The sequence below is a fragment of the Bidens hawaiensis genome, unplaced genomic scaffold (genome assembly GCF_021521415.1).
Source record: "Bidens hawaiensis isolate Kalapana, Puna unplaced genomic scaffold, B.hawaiensis_p1.1 tig00007678_1, whole genome shotgun sequence".
NCBI classification, from domain to species: Eukaryota; Viridiplantae; Streptophyta; class Magnoliopsida; order Asterales; family Asteraceae; genus Bidens; species Bidens hawaiensis.
Genome location: NW_027491534.1, coordinates 56,748 through 73,849, shown reverse-complemented (window position 1 = coordinate 73,849; position 17,102 = coordinate 56,748). Strand labels below are relative to the sequence as shown.

Genomic DNA, 17,102 nt, shown 5'->3' with positions numbered 1-17,102 from the left:
TAAAACACTCAACAATTAAGGAATTAATAACAAAAAGTTTAAAACACACAAACATTATAGCTTTACTAGTTTGAGCCCTGTGTATTACACGGGAATTTATGAAAATTTGAAAACTTTAAATATTAAGCGAAATACATTCAACAACAAAATTATCATATATTATTAATACAAAACAATTTATATTAGAATTACAGGAATACAATAATTATAAAACAAACATTACACAAATATTTTACAAATACGTAAAAAAAATTTCTTGTACACTACATTTGTGGTTGTATTGGTCAATATACATTGTTTATGAAGAATTAAAATATTTAGCCCATAATCAAAATATTTAGTCCACGTTTGCTTGTAGCTCTCATAGTTGCTCGTGTGAGAGCACATACTCTTTCAAGTACAAACCAACCATAGATAACGATTAACCGTGACATTTATTCATAGTTATCGCAAAACATACTGGAAGGGGAAACTGCTGTCTTTTAAATACAAATGCTATTTTTTTCATTATCCACATATTTTTACTTAGGGTTGTAGTCACCAACAAAAACATTCTTTATAATGTAACACATATCTTCATATATATATATATATATATATGTATGTATATATATATGTATGTATATATATATATATGTATATATATATATGTATGTATATATATATGACGGTTCAGTAGAGAAATAAAATTAAAGTGAGAAATTGAAGAAATAAATCCTGACCATTAGATATTTTGATCAAATGCCTACATTAAATCTAAACTTTTGTTAATTAATTTTGGATTTTTATGAGGTTTAAATTAAATAAAAGGGTAGTAAAGTCTTTTGGTTCATACAATTAAAATAAGAAACTAGATTAGTTATAAATCAACTTCCTATTTCTATTTAAACTCGTCACTTGACTTTTCATTTACCAAAATATTCAGAAGATCTTCCACATCATCGCCATTGTCGGTCATTCCTCCGAAGATCCAATTATATCTACCGATACTACAATCAAGAGCTGGAAATAATATTAGTTGGGGGAAAGAAATATTTTGAAAATCCGAAAAGATTCTCCTTCACTTGTGGCCTATAAAATCAAAATCGGTTATTGAAGATCTGTTGTGTGTTTGGCTTATAAGCGACGTCGGCGTGCAGAGGTTAGGGTTTTCCGATTGTTCGTCGTTGTGATTTCAATGATGTAGGATGATTAATGTTTTTGGTTTAATGCATGCAATCAGAATTTTGAAGTCGAGATCCCTGCTGATGTTGTGAGCTTGAATTGTAGAAGGAACCTGTTCCAAGTGTAGGTTGTGCAGTATTAATCAATTTAGTGTATTTCTTTTTATGTTTATTAATTTATAGTAGTGTTTAAGATATTCTATGCTTTTTTATTTCTTAATTTTAATGTTTGTGTACATACCTGCAATTGGTTCTTATGGGATGGAAGAATCGATGAATTTTCTGAACATTTTTAAATACATAAAGTTTAAGAAACAAATGATATCATATTGTTTTAATAACACTAATATTTACCATATTTAAGAATAATATTAGGATTACTAATATGCCCCTATAATTAATTATATTATAAAAATAAAAGGAAAAAATCTGATTGGTTCAAAGGATTTCTTCAATTGCTCACCTTAATTTCATTTCTTCATTGAACTCAACCATATATATATATATATATATATATATATCATTACAAAATTCTTAAATTATTTAAGAGCTCTAAGTAACTCTTAACAACTAACATTTTTTTTATAAAAATTTTTGCATGTTAACATTATTTGAGTGTAGTTTTATCACTTTATTATATTATATTTATGATTACAATTATATAAATTAGTTTTTACACATATCTAATTTTCTTTTACCCATATGTAAATTTTTATTACCTAAATTTTACACATATGTAAATTATTGATTTATATATGTAAATCAAAATTTTATATATAAAATATGATAAAACTACTCTCAAATAATGTTATTATATAAAAAAATATTTGATTTTAAGAGTTTCTCAAAGTTCTTAACATTTTTTGAGTTCTTAAATGAAAATACTCCATATATATACTCAAATCGGTATATAAATTTTTTTAATATGCTCCGATGAAACATGTTTCTCTGACAATTAAAGTGAATAAAATTTAAAAGAAAGGTAATATAAATGATATATCCATGAAAGTTATATATATAAACATATATAACAATATTTCATACATTTTGATCAATTAATATCATGTTCTCTGAGATTATCTGCTCAGGTTTGATGATACTATTATCCTTAGAATTTAGAAGTTAATTGAGCATTTTAAGTTTGTTGTCAACAACCTATTTATGTATGAAAAAGTAATTAACTTAATCTACTACAAAGTTAAAGTAAATAAGAAATGTAATTGCGAGAAACATATCGCTACACATACTAACATGTTTGTCATTGTTCAGAAAATATTGATTACTTTGAGTTCGGGATACCAGTTGATACCAAAAGTTGTAGTGAGGTGTTATATATATATTAGTTTAATGTATTAGATAAGGAATTTTCAAGATTTGTATACTAATCCCGTGTGATTAGTTAATATTTTAGAAAGTTGTTACAATATTTAATTGTTTTGATATATCTATAATTATTGAAACAACTACTAAACTTGATTGTAGCTTTTCAAATAAATAAACCTTTTTTTGATATAAAATTTCTTATTTGCTGCCATAATAGCTAAAATTATTTACGTATTGATAAAAAACACTTTAAATTTTGAATATCAACATATACGCATGATTAGTGTGTGTATATATATATATATAAAAGAAGGATTGAAATTAGTACATATTTAAGGAAATTTAGAAAATCAAAAAAATGTAGATATATTATTGGTGAGCATATCTTTAATTATAGAAATTGAAATTGTGTGTTAATTTAAACTATTTAATAATAAAAAAACTATGTGTTAAATTATGTATATGCTAGCGAAAATACTTCATAATTCTAGCTTTCCAAATTTCGATCACTTCAATCCTATTTTACATATTCTTTTTCTGTAGCTAAATTGTTTCATTTTACTACTTACAGATAAACATGAATTTAATATATAAAAAGAAAAAAGAACATATAAATAAACATTAAGACACTTGCCTTCCATGTATTAGGCTTCTTAACGTATCTTGAATTTATCAAGATGTGTAAGAATGCCATAATCTTAGGAAATCTTGAGCATGCATTATGATAAGGAAGTGATATGTCTCCTATAAATTTAATTTAACATTAATTAAAAGACAAAACATTTGGGAATCGGATCTAAATAGGCAGTGACGAGGATGCAGCGGTGTTTGGTATTGGGGTATTTTAAATTAAAAGAAATATGACCTATTGGGTTGGGTAATAAGTTAATAACTCATGGGGGTATCCAAGAAATCCAAAAACAAAATATATATTGAAAATAGGTTAAAAAATGTAGAAGGGCTAAGAGAGTGACAAGTGACAAAAATAGGTATTGTTTTATTAGTATAGTTGATTATTTTTTTCTAACTTACCGAATCTATTAATGGGCATAAAATGATAAACGTAATAGCATTATGACAAATGATAACATAATAATTTGCGGCCCAACTGTGAAACGCGAATCCTACAACCCCGATATAATTCATGTATATATTTATTCACTTAATTTTAACCAAGCTCTCAATTTTATATATTATTATTATTATTATTGCTGCTGCTGCTGCTGCCGCCGCCATACATAGCTCTTTTAATGAAATATGCTATCGAATTTTAGCCATTGAAAAATATATTGATTTTCCTGGTCAAGTATTCTCAGATTTTAATTCTTCCTCTTTATTAGGAAGTAGGACTACATAGAGAAAAACATTTTTAATATTTATAATTATAATAATATTATAAATTGTCGATATCTTGAAGACTATAAAAGTCAAGACCTTGTACAAAGTGCGAATGATATGTATGGATTTTTTCATTGATGTTAGAAAAGTATGCATGCTCTTCGCTATCTCAAATACGTATAAAACAAAATTTTGAAGTTTCCTCCAACATACGTGTATAATGGAAAAGTAAACTTATTTGGAAATTTCAAGTGAGCACTAAATAATGAAAATGAAATATTATAAACTTACACTTTCACATTGGATTTGCATTACGTTCACATGACAAGTTAATAACAAACAAAATCGTCAAACTCTTCAGATTTAGGTGTCTAAACAATATAAGAATTCTCAATCGTTCATTTAAAAAAAAATCAAATAATAAATACAATACGGTGAAGAAACAAATAATAATAATTAACAGTAGATTATAAGAAGCAAAACAAACAAAATCAAATGAAATTAAGGATGGTGAGATAACAAAGGATTTATGTTTAACAGATGTCTCTTAAAACAAATTTCGGGTCACCCAAGTTAACATGTCTGTCTCCCAAGATACAACAGACGAAACAGAAGTACTTCAGGGATCAACCAAGGACCCATAACTATGCCAGAAACAAGAGCGTGCATAATGGAAAAAAGGGGAAATTCTTGTGTGTGTAATTTCGACCACATGAACCTTTTTTTTTTCTTTGTATTTCAATCAAGGCATACATGCCTTCTATCTGTACCGGAGACTGTGAACATCAAGATTCTGGACTAAATGGAATAAATAACTCAAATTAACTTTGTATAACCGATGAGTTACTATTTCAAAATTTGAATATATACAGACTGTTCTGTTGGTTGCAACTTGCTTCCAAGCCACACAGACATGCACCGCAACTAGACCCACAAACCACTAGTAAAAAAATAATAAAGGCTAGTCTGTAACATCCGCATTTATGAAAGTAATGTATAGCAGAAGTTCTTACTATTAACTGTGTGCTGTTAGTTTAATTGTGTGCGTGTTTATATTTGGAAAAGAATTGGGGTTGGTATGGGAAATGGGTGATGGGGTCCATAGCCCCCTATATAAAGCCATTTCTCCCATCCTTTCACCATTTCTTTCCCACCACACACACACTAGAACACACACTTTATCTCTAAACCCGAATCCAAATCCGAGCTGAAAAGAAGGAAGAATCTCGTGTATAAACATCATAGAACAACAAGAAACACCACCAAGATCCTCGAGTGGTCCAGATCTGAACCCGAACCCAAGAACAAAAAGGTGAGTTCGGCAAAAAGGTTATGTTTTGTGGTTAAGTTCGACATGCAAACTGATAGAACGATAGATCGGGTTGTAGAGCGTAAGAAAAACATAAACTTGGTAAGTTATAGCCTCACGGGGGGTGTTATAGGACAAAAGATGATGTTCGGACCATGAAAAACACGGGTATACAAAGTTGGTACGACTCGAAACCCATAAAAAGAGTAGAATCGGGTCCTAAGGAAAAGTCTCGGAGGAAAATGGCCTTAAAATGGTAAAAATAAAGTAAAAAGGGATTTTTCACATGAAAAAGGGCTTCGCATCGCATGCCATGCGAAATCCAAAAATTTCGCATCGAACGCCATGCGAAGCGAAATGGCCATGCGAAATTTCATGAAATCCAATTTCATGAAACCCAGCCAGGGGCTCTGCCCCTTGGACCCTGCTAGGGGCTGCCGCCCCTAGATCCCGCTACCAGGGGTGCTGCCCCCGGACCCCCGTTAGTTGAGGGTTTCATTAGCATAGATGTATGAGATAGTAGTAATAGATAATTGACACTTGTAATGTGTTGCACAGTTAGCCGTGCACAGCTAAGGAAGGGCATTACCATTATCGGCGAGAGAAATCGGCTTCAAGTGAGTTATAGCCCCCCTTTATCTGTTATGTTTTCGGGGCTGTGTGCATACTTCTATGTGATAGTGAATACATTTACTTAATCGATAAATGTATGATACGTGTATGACTATGTATTGAATGTTATTATTATATGATGATTGTATGAATGTGCATGTATATATATATTATATACATAAGACAGGTAAAATATACACGTATGATAGAATGTATGGATGATCGACGAGACAGGTATATTTGTATGGTTGTATGGTTAATCGAGACAGAAGGGACCAGACCCTTATAATATCTGATATGATAGGGATCAGACCCTTATAATATCTGAGATGATAGGGACCAGACCCTCATAATATCTGTGATGTTAGGGACCACACCCTTATAATATCTGAGATGTTAGGGACTAGACCCTTACAATATATGTGATGTTTTAGATAGAATAGCTTATGGTATACCATAGGGTTTTATGAAAGAAAGTGTGTAAGTACGTATGCATGTATATAAAGTATGTTAATTGATTATCTATAACTCACTCAACGTAGCTGACTTTTAGTATGCACGCAGACAAATTGATTGAGGCATCTGGCTTGAGGAGGGACACATGGCTGAAGCTAAAGAGACTGGCATCTACGAAGAAGTGTCATGACTTTTTAATTAATGTTTATGGAAAGACAATGTTAAGACAAAAATGAATGTTTTGTAATGTGATGTTTAAAGTTTTAAATTATTTCGCAAAAGTTATAATTAACTATGATTTTAGAAGTGTGTTTATGAGTAAATCCAACACTAAAGTAGGGTTACCGGAAACGGGGCCTTACATGGTCTTAAGTGGCTTGTGACCAAAAGTGCAAAGTACGCTATCAATACACTACATGATTACGACCTGGTTGCGTGCCTAGTCTCGGGGCTAGATGCGTGGTGCTTCACACCCTTCCGAATGCAACCGGGTGTATCTTGTTATATAGGAACACAATCCTCTAAAAACACTCACTTATAAATCCACCAAAGGCTTATCTTTCCACCTATGTAACAAGCTTAATTTTCATAGTTCTAAAGTTTAAACTCAACTTAAAGTATTGATATTTCATTCATTTTAACTAAATTTTGAAAACAATTTTATTCATTGTGATCCTTTTACATAACATAACATAAACATAACATAACATAAACATGCTAAATAATAATTATATTAGTAATCAATAAAAATAATTATTTATATCCAAAATAAGTTAAAAACCACAATCTTCATTAATTTTTCTAACACTCTTGATCAATAACCAATCTAATGAGTAGTTTGATATGAAAATTTTAATATAAATATTATATTAAAGATAACTGGATTAAACGTTAGTCTTTCTTGAGTTATGGTTTTCAATTTTATGCTTTCCCACCGATGGATATGAAAATGCCACATCGATAGTATTTTTTTCATTTACTTAAAAAAAGAAAAAGAAATAAAAGAAAAGTCTTAACTTTGAAGTGTAATTTGTACATATTCAACACCCAAATGCAGTTGAGAGCACCTGTGGTCATGAACGTTTTGCACGGTAAACACCCGTTGTCTGTATTTTTTCACAATGTGAGAACCCTGTTGTGAACCCAACGTTAGGAATTATACATGTGAAAAGATCATTATTGCACTTTACGTCCTTGCGATGGTGTAATATATAAATTTTGAACCCTCTGGCTAACGTTTTTAGTGGTACACCACTGAAATCATTAATGGAGCTTCGAACACTATATATCTTTTGGTACACTCCACAAAACCACCATCACCACCTGCCACCATCCTCCTCCCAAATTTAATAGTCTAATCAAGTAATCATCCACAGATTGTGTGCAAATTGACTTAGAAACTACAACCAACTGCCTACACAAGGTGTTAAACTTTGAGAGAAACTACTTTTGACTTTCGATGCAAGATAATAATGATTTTATCCAAGTAATATAATTCCCACATCTCTCTGTTTAAAAGTGTTTGGGATTGCTTATTAAATATGCATATTTGCTTATGGTGTTTCGATACTAAAATAAGCATCACTGAGTGTTCGGATGAAAACAAACTGCTAATTTGAGAGTGAAATAAACAGTTTGGAAGTGCTTATTCAAACTGTTTATGTTTATTTACACTCTGATTACATCTTTCAACAATTTGCATAATCATTCAATAATCAATCAATTGAACAACAGGTGATGTTAAATGCTAACTGAACTCAACAATAATCAATTCATACAAACACAGAAGCTACGAGAAATCAAAGTTACTGTCATCGTCAGACGCAGCTAATGGTCAACAACAGCTGCAGTTGCAGTGGTAGGGCCTCTGTGAACCACCTACGTTGTCACTGAATATACAACCACTGTACACTCTCTGAAAGATCCTATCTCTGGTGGCTCCGGTGGCCATGATGATATTTTACTTAGCATCAATATGTTTCACAATCCTCAAAGTAGTGAACCTTGTACCGCCACCAACATCCACCACTACCAATCCCTACCATTAAGCTCCGACAGCTCAAGCGCATTGTCTCGCATATCCTCCGTCCAATGCCGATCATACTCAATTGATAAAACCCTGTAAAACTAAAATGCCTCTTTCTTGTGAAGCTGGACGTATGTAACGGAATGGAATTGGAATTTGTATAAAATTTGAAATTGAAAAGAACTGGATTTGGAATTTGAACATTCCAATAGGAATTGGAAATCCAATTGCATTATTGATGTGTTCGTTTGACAAATGAATTGAAATCTGTCATGCGAATACCACATCTCCAGCCAACCTCATCACGCTCAAGTCAAGAACCCGGGTCGCATTTATGTCAACATTCCGGAATGTTAAGATCGAACGATCGAGTCTACGGTCCGGGTCTATGTCTCATGTCGCGTTCGGGTCTATGGCCCGAATCGAGGTCGACGGTCTGGGGCTACGTTCTGTGTCGCGTTCAGGCTGGCGTTCTGGGTCGACAGTCAGGACGCGTTCTGGTTGACTCTCTGGAACCTTTTGGTTTGACAAATCGGGTCGCATGCGGGTCGACGTTTCGGGCCATGTTCGCATCGACAGTATAGGTCGCATTCGGTTCGAAAATCGATCGAACGCGAACTAACCCGGAGCGTCGAACCGAAGTTGTAAGGCCAAAAATGTGACTTGCGATATCGAAGTACGAAACCCGTTAGATATATATTTACGATCAAGTTAATAACTAATGTTGGTGAGAAATCCGGACACGAGACGAGAATTTCGACACGCGTTCAAGTTTAACGAGAAAGCTTCTAGAATGTTAGAATGTTTGTTTGGCTATAAATAGGACTTCAATGTTTTTATTAGGTGTGTGTTTTCTATGGTGTAAGTCATCCACCTAAGGGGAGCTCACCTTGAGTGGGTCGGTTCGTTTATGAATATATCAAATCTTTAACCGACAGCGAGATCGTTCACTTATTTTATCTTTATATTATTTATGTTCGGTCGTTTGATTTACCGCACCCGTCTCGAGCACTTATCAAGAACAAAGCCGTTCGTTGTCGGATTCGGTTTCGGGACCTACAGAAGTAAACTACCCTGGAGTGTCGAATCGAAGTGAACTGACCCAGAACGTTGAACTGAACTGACCTGGAGCATCCAACCGAACTGACTCGGAGCGCTGGACCGAACGCGAGCTGACCCGGGGTGTTGAATCAAAGCGAAAGTGACGAACCGAACACAAACTAACTCGGGACATCGAATCAAACATGATCCGACCCGGTGCACCGACCCGAAAGCGCTACGACCCGGAGTGTCAACCCGAATGCAAACCCGAACGCGGCCATGTTAGTCAACCGATCGAAGATTCCAACGGATTTACTTGAATCCCTTCACATTTTGAAAGGATTTGAAGGAATTGAATTCCAATTCCATTTCTTTGGCAACCGAACACACCAAAATGGAATTAACTCCAATTCCAACGAAACAAACACCTTATGGAACGGGAATGAATTCCATCCAAATTCCATTCCATTCTGGTGAAACGAAAACTACCTAGGGTTTTGGGTTGAAAATTGGATTGGGGGAAAGTGAAATTGGTTAAGTGAATATTGGATTTGTTAAATGCTAGAACTTTTGGGGCGAATGCGAGATCATGAGCTCTGGATATCATTGAAGAAGCCATTAATTTGGAATTGAGTGAAGACTCTGTTTTTAGGATGATGTTACCGGGTTACCTTTTTCTTCGAATTGTATACATTTCATAAAACACAACCAGCCAACATGCAACAAAGGAGCAGCACCCCTCTCCACAATTCGGACAGAGCCCACACACCAAACAGGGGGTGTTCAAAAAAATCCGAATCTGAAACCGAATCCGAAAATTCGGATTCAGGTAGTATTTCTGAGATATTTCGGTTAGTTCGGATATCCTAACTAGGGGTGGTAATCTTGACCCAAACCATTTCAAATGGGTAAATTTGGGTTGTTTTAAAAATTAAATGGGTTGGGTCCGGCACAGTTACATAGCGACATTGGGTTTTGAAACCGGATTCCGAATGAAAATTCTCTTATTGGTGCTTGATGGATTGGATTGGATTGTTGAAATCTTAGCTTGTTAGTGGGGACCGAAGGCTTGGATAATTTCCGTTGAAGTTTTAGCTTGTTCTTGGAACCGGAGGCTTGGTAGATTTCTGTTATTAAAGATTACCGAAGTTACTGGGTACATGGTTTTGTTTGGATGGTTGTTGCGGTTTGTGCAAAGTCTTCAAGTGAGAGATTGTTAGGATTTGTGAAGGCTTAGAGGCCTTGGGCCCGGTTTTGGCCCATGCTAAGTCTCTTGAGGCCCAAGCTGAAAATCATAATCTATTCTCTATTTATACCAATGTATATGCACCTCAATAATGAAATAATCTAGTTGCAACTCGTGGATGTAGGTCCCCCGCTATGACCGAATCACGTAAAATTCTTGTGTCGTGTTTATCGTTTATATTTTCTATTTTACTACATGATAATCGTGTGTGCTTTTTCGTGTGTTGTTCCGCTGCGCCGCTTTGTTCCTAGCAATTTGCACATGTTACTCCCACCGATCCAACACTGATGTTTTATGACAACCAAGCCGCTTGATACATAGCCAGCAACTCCGTTTTTCACGAACAAATTAAGCACGTTGAGATGTACTGTGTGTTTTGTTGAATCCAAAGCATCCGTCCATGCTTATTGAAACCAAAAAATAAGTTGCTGAAAATAACCATTAAGCACGTTTAGATTTTCAGAATTACAATCCTATGTGTGAAAAATAGTTACAGCTATAACGTCAAGTAATATACTGAGAAATGTTATTAGAACTATTTTATATTACGAAAGAAGGACATCTTGTTAAAATAATACTTTAGTGAATAAAATTATAAGTTTAAAAAGATGTTAATTTAAGAATTTAATTTACCCGATTAAAATAAGGGAGACAAAAAACAATTTTTAAGAAACTACCTATTTTGGTAAATAGTTTTCAAACTACACCAAAGTGATAAATAATTTTTCTAACTAGTTTGGTAATAAACTCTTGTATCTTTCTTGACAAAAGCATTCGTGACTAGGGCTGCTCAAATGAGTTAACCCAACCCGACCTGCGTTAAACCCGACCCGACCCGAGACCGAAATACATAGAAAATCCATAACCGAAAACTGGACCTTCACATATTTACGGGTATCGGGTATTTTAGGTTCAGTTCTTCGGGTTTGCAGGAAAAAACCGAAACCGAAAAAGAAAAGCTAAAATTCATCAAGAAATTAACTTTGAATATTGCTGAATTTCCATCCTCTCTGCTGAAACACCCGCTAGGGTTGTGAATAGTTTAGGAATAGAAGAAGAGAACAATAAGATGAAGAGATAAGTCTTAAAATATGTCTGCGTATTGAAAGAAAGAAGAAAAATAAAACTATGTTAGTAAAGATGATAGTATTAAAAAACTCAAAAGCTGAGTATCTTTGGTTTTTCTCCACTGACACACACAAGCTTTTTGGTGTAAATACCAAACTAGAGGAAATTAAAAAGTAAAAACGAACCGAACTAATGTTGGAGTTTACAAGTAAAGAAACTAGCATTTTTAATTTAGTTTAAAACTAGTTACATTTTTCAATGGAAAGTGATAGCAATCAAGTTCTGTTCTGATAGACGTCCCTTGCTTTTCTTATTCCTCATAACAAATTTTTTAAAAGTCATCATCATTCCTTCACTCTCTCTCTCTCCTTTTGTTCTCTCAACTGTTTTTTTCAACTTTATTAAGGGAGACTTCTTTGAAGATACGAAGAGTATGGTGAAAAGAGTGATATTCATGTCATATAGAGCATGATGAAGATGACAACCCGTGCAGAAATTGGCAGAGTTGCATGGATGATGGAGACACAAGAGGCTATTCGGGTCGGTCTTTAAAAAGTCGGGTTTACTCGGGTAAAGACCGAGACCCGACCCGAAACCGAAATTATTTGAAACCTAAGACCGATGGGAACCCGAAAAACATCAATATGGGCCAGTTGTTTCATATTTTCTTCGGATGGACCCGTACGTATAAGCATGCATAATAATTTAATAAATTGTGACTGCACCAATGCGTCCAAAATCACTCTCGACGTCATGCCATCGATCTAGAGTCGAGAAGTTTAAAAAGTTTTGACCGAACCTATCTTGATGACATGCCTTCGCAGAGCCAGAGCTATTATGCGGACGACAAAAGTTGTCGCTATAGCATCTGATTCTTGTAGTGGCTAGCTTTACAAAAGTTGTGGTTATGGACTAATTAAAACTGGATCAGAGACATCAATAAGATATAGGTATGCGTATGTATTTTATGTTATTCTTGTAGCTAACATTTTTGTTTTTTCTTTCGGAAGATGCATGTTGTTTGTTGTGGCCTAGCTATATAAAGGCAAATTTGAAGTCATGAAAACCATCAAGTATCACTAGTCTTTAATTAGAAGCTATGAAAACCCTTGTTCTAATAACGTTTTGGGTTGTAGTTCTAATATTATTCCCGTTTACAGCCACCGGTGATCATCCCGACCCCGAAACTTACAACCTCGTTAACGCTACAAACATAGCGAAGCTAGGCTGCGAAAGCCGATGTGGGGACTTAATTGTTCCCTACCCTTTTGGCATCGGCATAAACACAAACTGTTCTATAGGCAGTGGCTTCGACATATACTGCGATACGTCTTTAAATCCTCCAAAAGCATTTATTGTAAAAGGTGATTATTCATACATTAAACAGATATCTGATTCCGCACTACGCACTTCCAACATGGTGGGTACAAACACATCCAGTATATCCTCAAACTATACAAATTGGCCGTACACATTTTCGGAAGCAAACAAGTTTATAGTCATAGGTTGTTACGACTATGCGTGGCTGACTTCCGAAACAAAGTCTAGGAAGTTGTCTACGGGTTGTATGGTCTTTTGCTCAAACTTTGATGACGCTGTTGCTGATGAATGTTCTGGCAGTGGCTGCTGTCAATCGTCGATACCGAAAGACATAAGTTGTTATGAAACTCAGCTTAGTTCCTTAGCCAACACAAACATTAGTACGAAGTTTGTTAATCCTGGAACGTACGCTTTTGTGGGTGAGGGGGATGTGTTCAAGTTTAATGGTTCAGCGGATTTAAAAGATAGTTCTTTTGTAGACAGGATTGAGGCTACAGTGCCGATAGTTCTCGAATGGGCTATCGGTAATCTGAGCTGCGCCAAAGCTGAAGTAATGGATGGTTTCGCTTGTTATTCGAATAGCCGGTGTGTTGACTCTACAAGGGATTCCGGTGGGTACCGCTGCATGTGCAGAGAAGGGTACCAGGGGAATCCTTATTTGCCTCCTGGATGCCAAGGTAAATTAAATTATCATTTAACTGATCAATTAACTAGCTGGTAAAAACAAAAGAGCTGATCATAATCAATTAACTAACAAGTTCCACACGTGACAAGCTAGGTTTAAAGAAATTCGTCATTCAAAAGAAAAACAGTTAACTATGTAGATGATATATGTTTTTAACAATAGATTAATAATACGAGCTTTTAGGAAGTAATAATAATTTCCAATTCAGAGAAATTAAAATAAATATTCCCTTTATCGCTTTGTTAACAGTTAAATAGTTTTTTAAGAGCATTTCCGGTAGCTTCTCTATCTAAATCTTTATAATTATACTAAAAAACATTATATTTTCTCTCTCATATACAATTACATAATATTTTTTTACATCTTTATTATTATCATTTCTCTCTTCTTCACATACAACCACTTTCAAATATATTAAAAAATAAATAGAGGATGAACAATGTTTATCTAAATTTACTCAAAATTTACCAACCTCTTTAAAATTCTCTTTCCTCCACTCACAACCACTTAAAACACTTTAAAAAATTTTTAGAGATTTCTCTCACGTTATTTTAGAGGAGCTGCTAAGAATGACTAAGTGACTTCTAGCATTCGTAGATCTTTTTTCGTGCTATATGCACACACACAAATGGTGTATAAAACATACATTTGTTTATTAATGTAACACTTCCGTTATGCCAAAATCTCTTTACTATATTGACGTGGATATTACTGCATGTAGGCCATGCTTGCTCAATTAACTAATGTGAATTTTTCCGTTGTAAATATAGTTTTACAAATTTACTAATTTGAAAGCAGAATAAAAACAAATGTTGATTATTGAATTTCGAGACCATTTCGTGATTAACGTTTGCTTTGGAGGCCGGGATTATTATTGAAAAATAATTTGGCAGACATGTTTGTGACAGAGACATCGTAATTTGTCGTGTTAGCACAAGCAATTATCTCTTTGATATCAACGATGATTTTCACTTTGATTCTAACGATAACAAAATTAGCATAGGATATTAGTTTGTAAGATACTTTGTTTTCATTAATGGAATTGAAAACGGTGCATGTAACATGGTGAAACCGGCCATCGATCATATCTGCCATCTATATTTTACTTAACATTGTCATTGTTTCATTGACACTGTCAAATGCCAATTTGTAAATATCCTATGTTTCTAAAAACAAATCCAACAATGCATATGTTTTAGAGATTTTATAACTGGATATTATATTTAGCATTCATAGTTTATAGTTAAATTATTTTTTTAGTATTGAAAAGGTATATGCAAATATGCATAACTTGAAAATTTAAAAAAAATACTCATAGTTTCTTTATTTTATAAATTAAAAATTATTTTACTAGGTTATTAGTAAAATCAAAATACCAATTACAAAAAGTATTTTTGTATAACTTTTTACTCAAAATAAAATTTTGTGTAGATTAATAATTTTAAATTAAGGTGTTCATCCTTATTAAGACCATGCTTCAGAAGGATGAGACAAACAAACTCAGGAAACTTGTATCCGTGCAACGTTTTTTCACGTCTTGTTTTGTTGCTACATACATTAGTTAGCTGCTAGCTATGTTGATGCAATATGCCAATATATAAAAGTTTTATGTTGATTATTGATATATTCATTTAAATATTAATTTGTAGATATTGATGAATGTAAAGATGAATATAAGTTTCCATGTTATGGAACTTGTGCTAATACTCCAGGGAACTACACATGCAAATGCAAACGAGGGTACTCTGGTGATGCCAAGATTCGAGATGGTTGTCGACCGAAACCACTTCCTGTACGTTTACTGGCTTCAGGTGTGTAATCCTGACCCTATTATCCTAATTAGGTAGAATTTCAATCAAGCATATGTACACGAACACCCATGCATAATCGAATAGAAGTAATGGTAAGCCATAGTTACTAATTACAGGTATAGGGCTTGGACTGCTTGCAATAATAATCGGATTGTCAGTTTTGTGCTTCACCGCCAAGAAATGGAAGCTAGCTAAGCAAAGAGAAAAATTCTTCGAGCAAAATGGGGGTGTGCTACTAGAAAATAAACTAAAAACTAATAGTGCTTTTGGAGTCGGCTCAATGAAAATTTTCCGTGCTCAAGAACTTGAAGAAGCAACCAATAACTACGCCGAAGAGAGGATTCTTGGCCGAGGAGGTAACGGTATCGTGTACAAGGGGACACTACCGGATAAGCGTGTGGTAGCAATAAAGAAGTCCCAAAGACTGGATGAAGGACAAAGAGAACAATTTATTAATGAAATGGCAATTCTTACACAAATTAATCATCAAAATGTGGTGCAGCTGTTAGGGTGTTGTTTGGAAACGGATATCCCTTTACTAGTTTATGAGTTTGTCTCTAATGACACTCTTTATCATCACATTCATGATTATAGAAAAAATGGCATGGGGAGATTGTCATGGAATAATCGTTTGAGGATAGCACATGAATCGGCTAGCGCCCTCGCTTATCTTCACACAGATGCTAGAATGTCCATCATACATAGAGATATAAAGTCTACTAACATCTTGTTGGATGACAATTACATGGCTAAAATTGCAGATTTTGGTGCCTCACGCTTAGTTCCACTGGGGCATGATCAAGTCACAACTCTTGTCCAAGGGACATTCGGATACTTGGATCCGGAGTATTTTCATACAGGACAACTAACTGAAAAGAGTGATGTGTATAGCTTTGGAGTGGTTCTTGCGGAACTATTAACAGACAAGAAGCCCCTAAGTATGGAAAGAAGTCTGGAGGACCGAAATCTTGCAACATATTTTGTTAGGATGATGAAAGAAAACCGATTGATTAAGATGCTTGATTCTCAGGTGGTAAATGAGGCGACTGATGAACAATTAAAAGCAATATGTGACATGGTATGCAGATGTCTTAACCAAGTAGGTGAGAACAGACCTAGCATGAAAGAAGTGACCATGGTGCTTGAAACATTGAGGAAGTATGGAAAACATCCTTGGAATAGTCGAGAAAACTGCAAGGAAACAAGTAGCTTGACAGTTGAAAGTGAAGAACATGACCTTTATACTATGCATACTGAAGAACACGACCTTTACACTGTGCATAGTGAAGAACATGACCTTTATACTATGCATATCGATCAAGTTAATTGTAACACTTTTGGAGAATACAGTTCAAGCAGTATCGGAACGAAAGACATAATGTACCTAGTACAAAATCCACGTTGATCGATAATTATTGAAACAGTGGAAGTTTTACATATAAGATTTCTATGTTATGATTCTATGCATGTAAATATGTAATCAATAAATTCAACTAGTCAAACTAAACTAAACCAAACCCCAAGCCTACTGTACCTCTAAACTAATTAAATAAACTAATAATTCCAATCTATTTCACGTTGTAACAGAATTGGCTTTTTGGCCATGCGCGCTCACGTCTATGTCTATCACTAATAAAATGTACTTAGCCGTCTAATACATTTTTAGTTCAACAAAGTTTTCATTTTTGAAAAAAACAAAAAAAG

At 34.2% G+C, this 17,102-nt stretch overlaps 1 protein-coding gene across 1 annotated transcript; it reads left to right on the top strand.

The window, feature by feature from the left end:
* The first annotated feature begins 12,618 nt into the window (after nucleotides 1-12,618).
* LOC143635707 (wall-associated receptor kinase 2-like) lies at nucleotides 12,619-16,803 on the top strand. Its single transcript, XM_077103465.1, has 3 exons — nucleotides 12,619-13,579; nucleotides 15,237-15,398; nucleotides 15,515-16,803. Exons 1-3 carry the CDS (start codon nucleotides 12,682-12,684, stop codon nucleotides 16,801-16,803), a joined length of 2,349 nt encoding a protein of 782 aa, XP_076959580.1. The 5' UTR covers nucleotides 12,619-12,681.
* Nucleotides 16,804-17,102: the final 299 nt, after the last annotated feature.

Bases quoted from the DNA above. Each gene is read 5' to 3' on its own strand.
- LOC143635707 (XM_077103465.1), top strand. From the start codon at position 12,682: ATGAAAACCCTTGTTCTAATAACGTTTTGGGTTGTAGTTCTAATATTA. The intron at 13,580-15,236 runs GTAAATTAAATT...ATTAATTTGTAG, and splicing joins TTTGCCTCCTGGATGCCAAG to ATATTGATGAATGTAAAGAT. The intron at 15,399-15,514 runs GTGTGTAATCCT...TACTAATTACAG, and splicing joins TGTACGTTTACTGGCTTCAG to GTATAGGGCTTGGACTGCTT.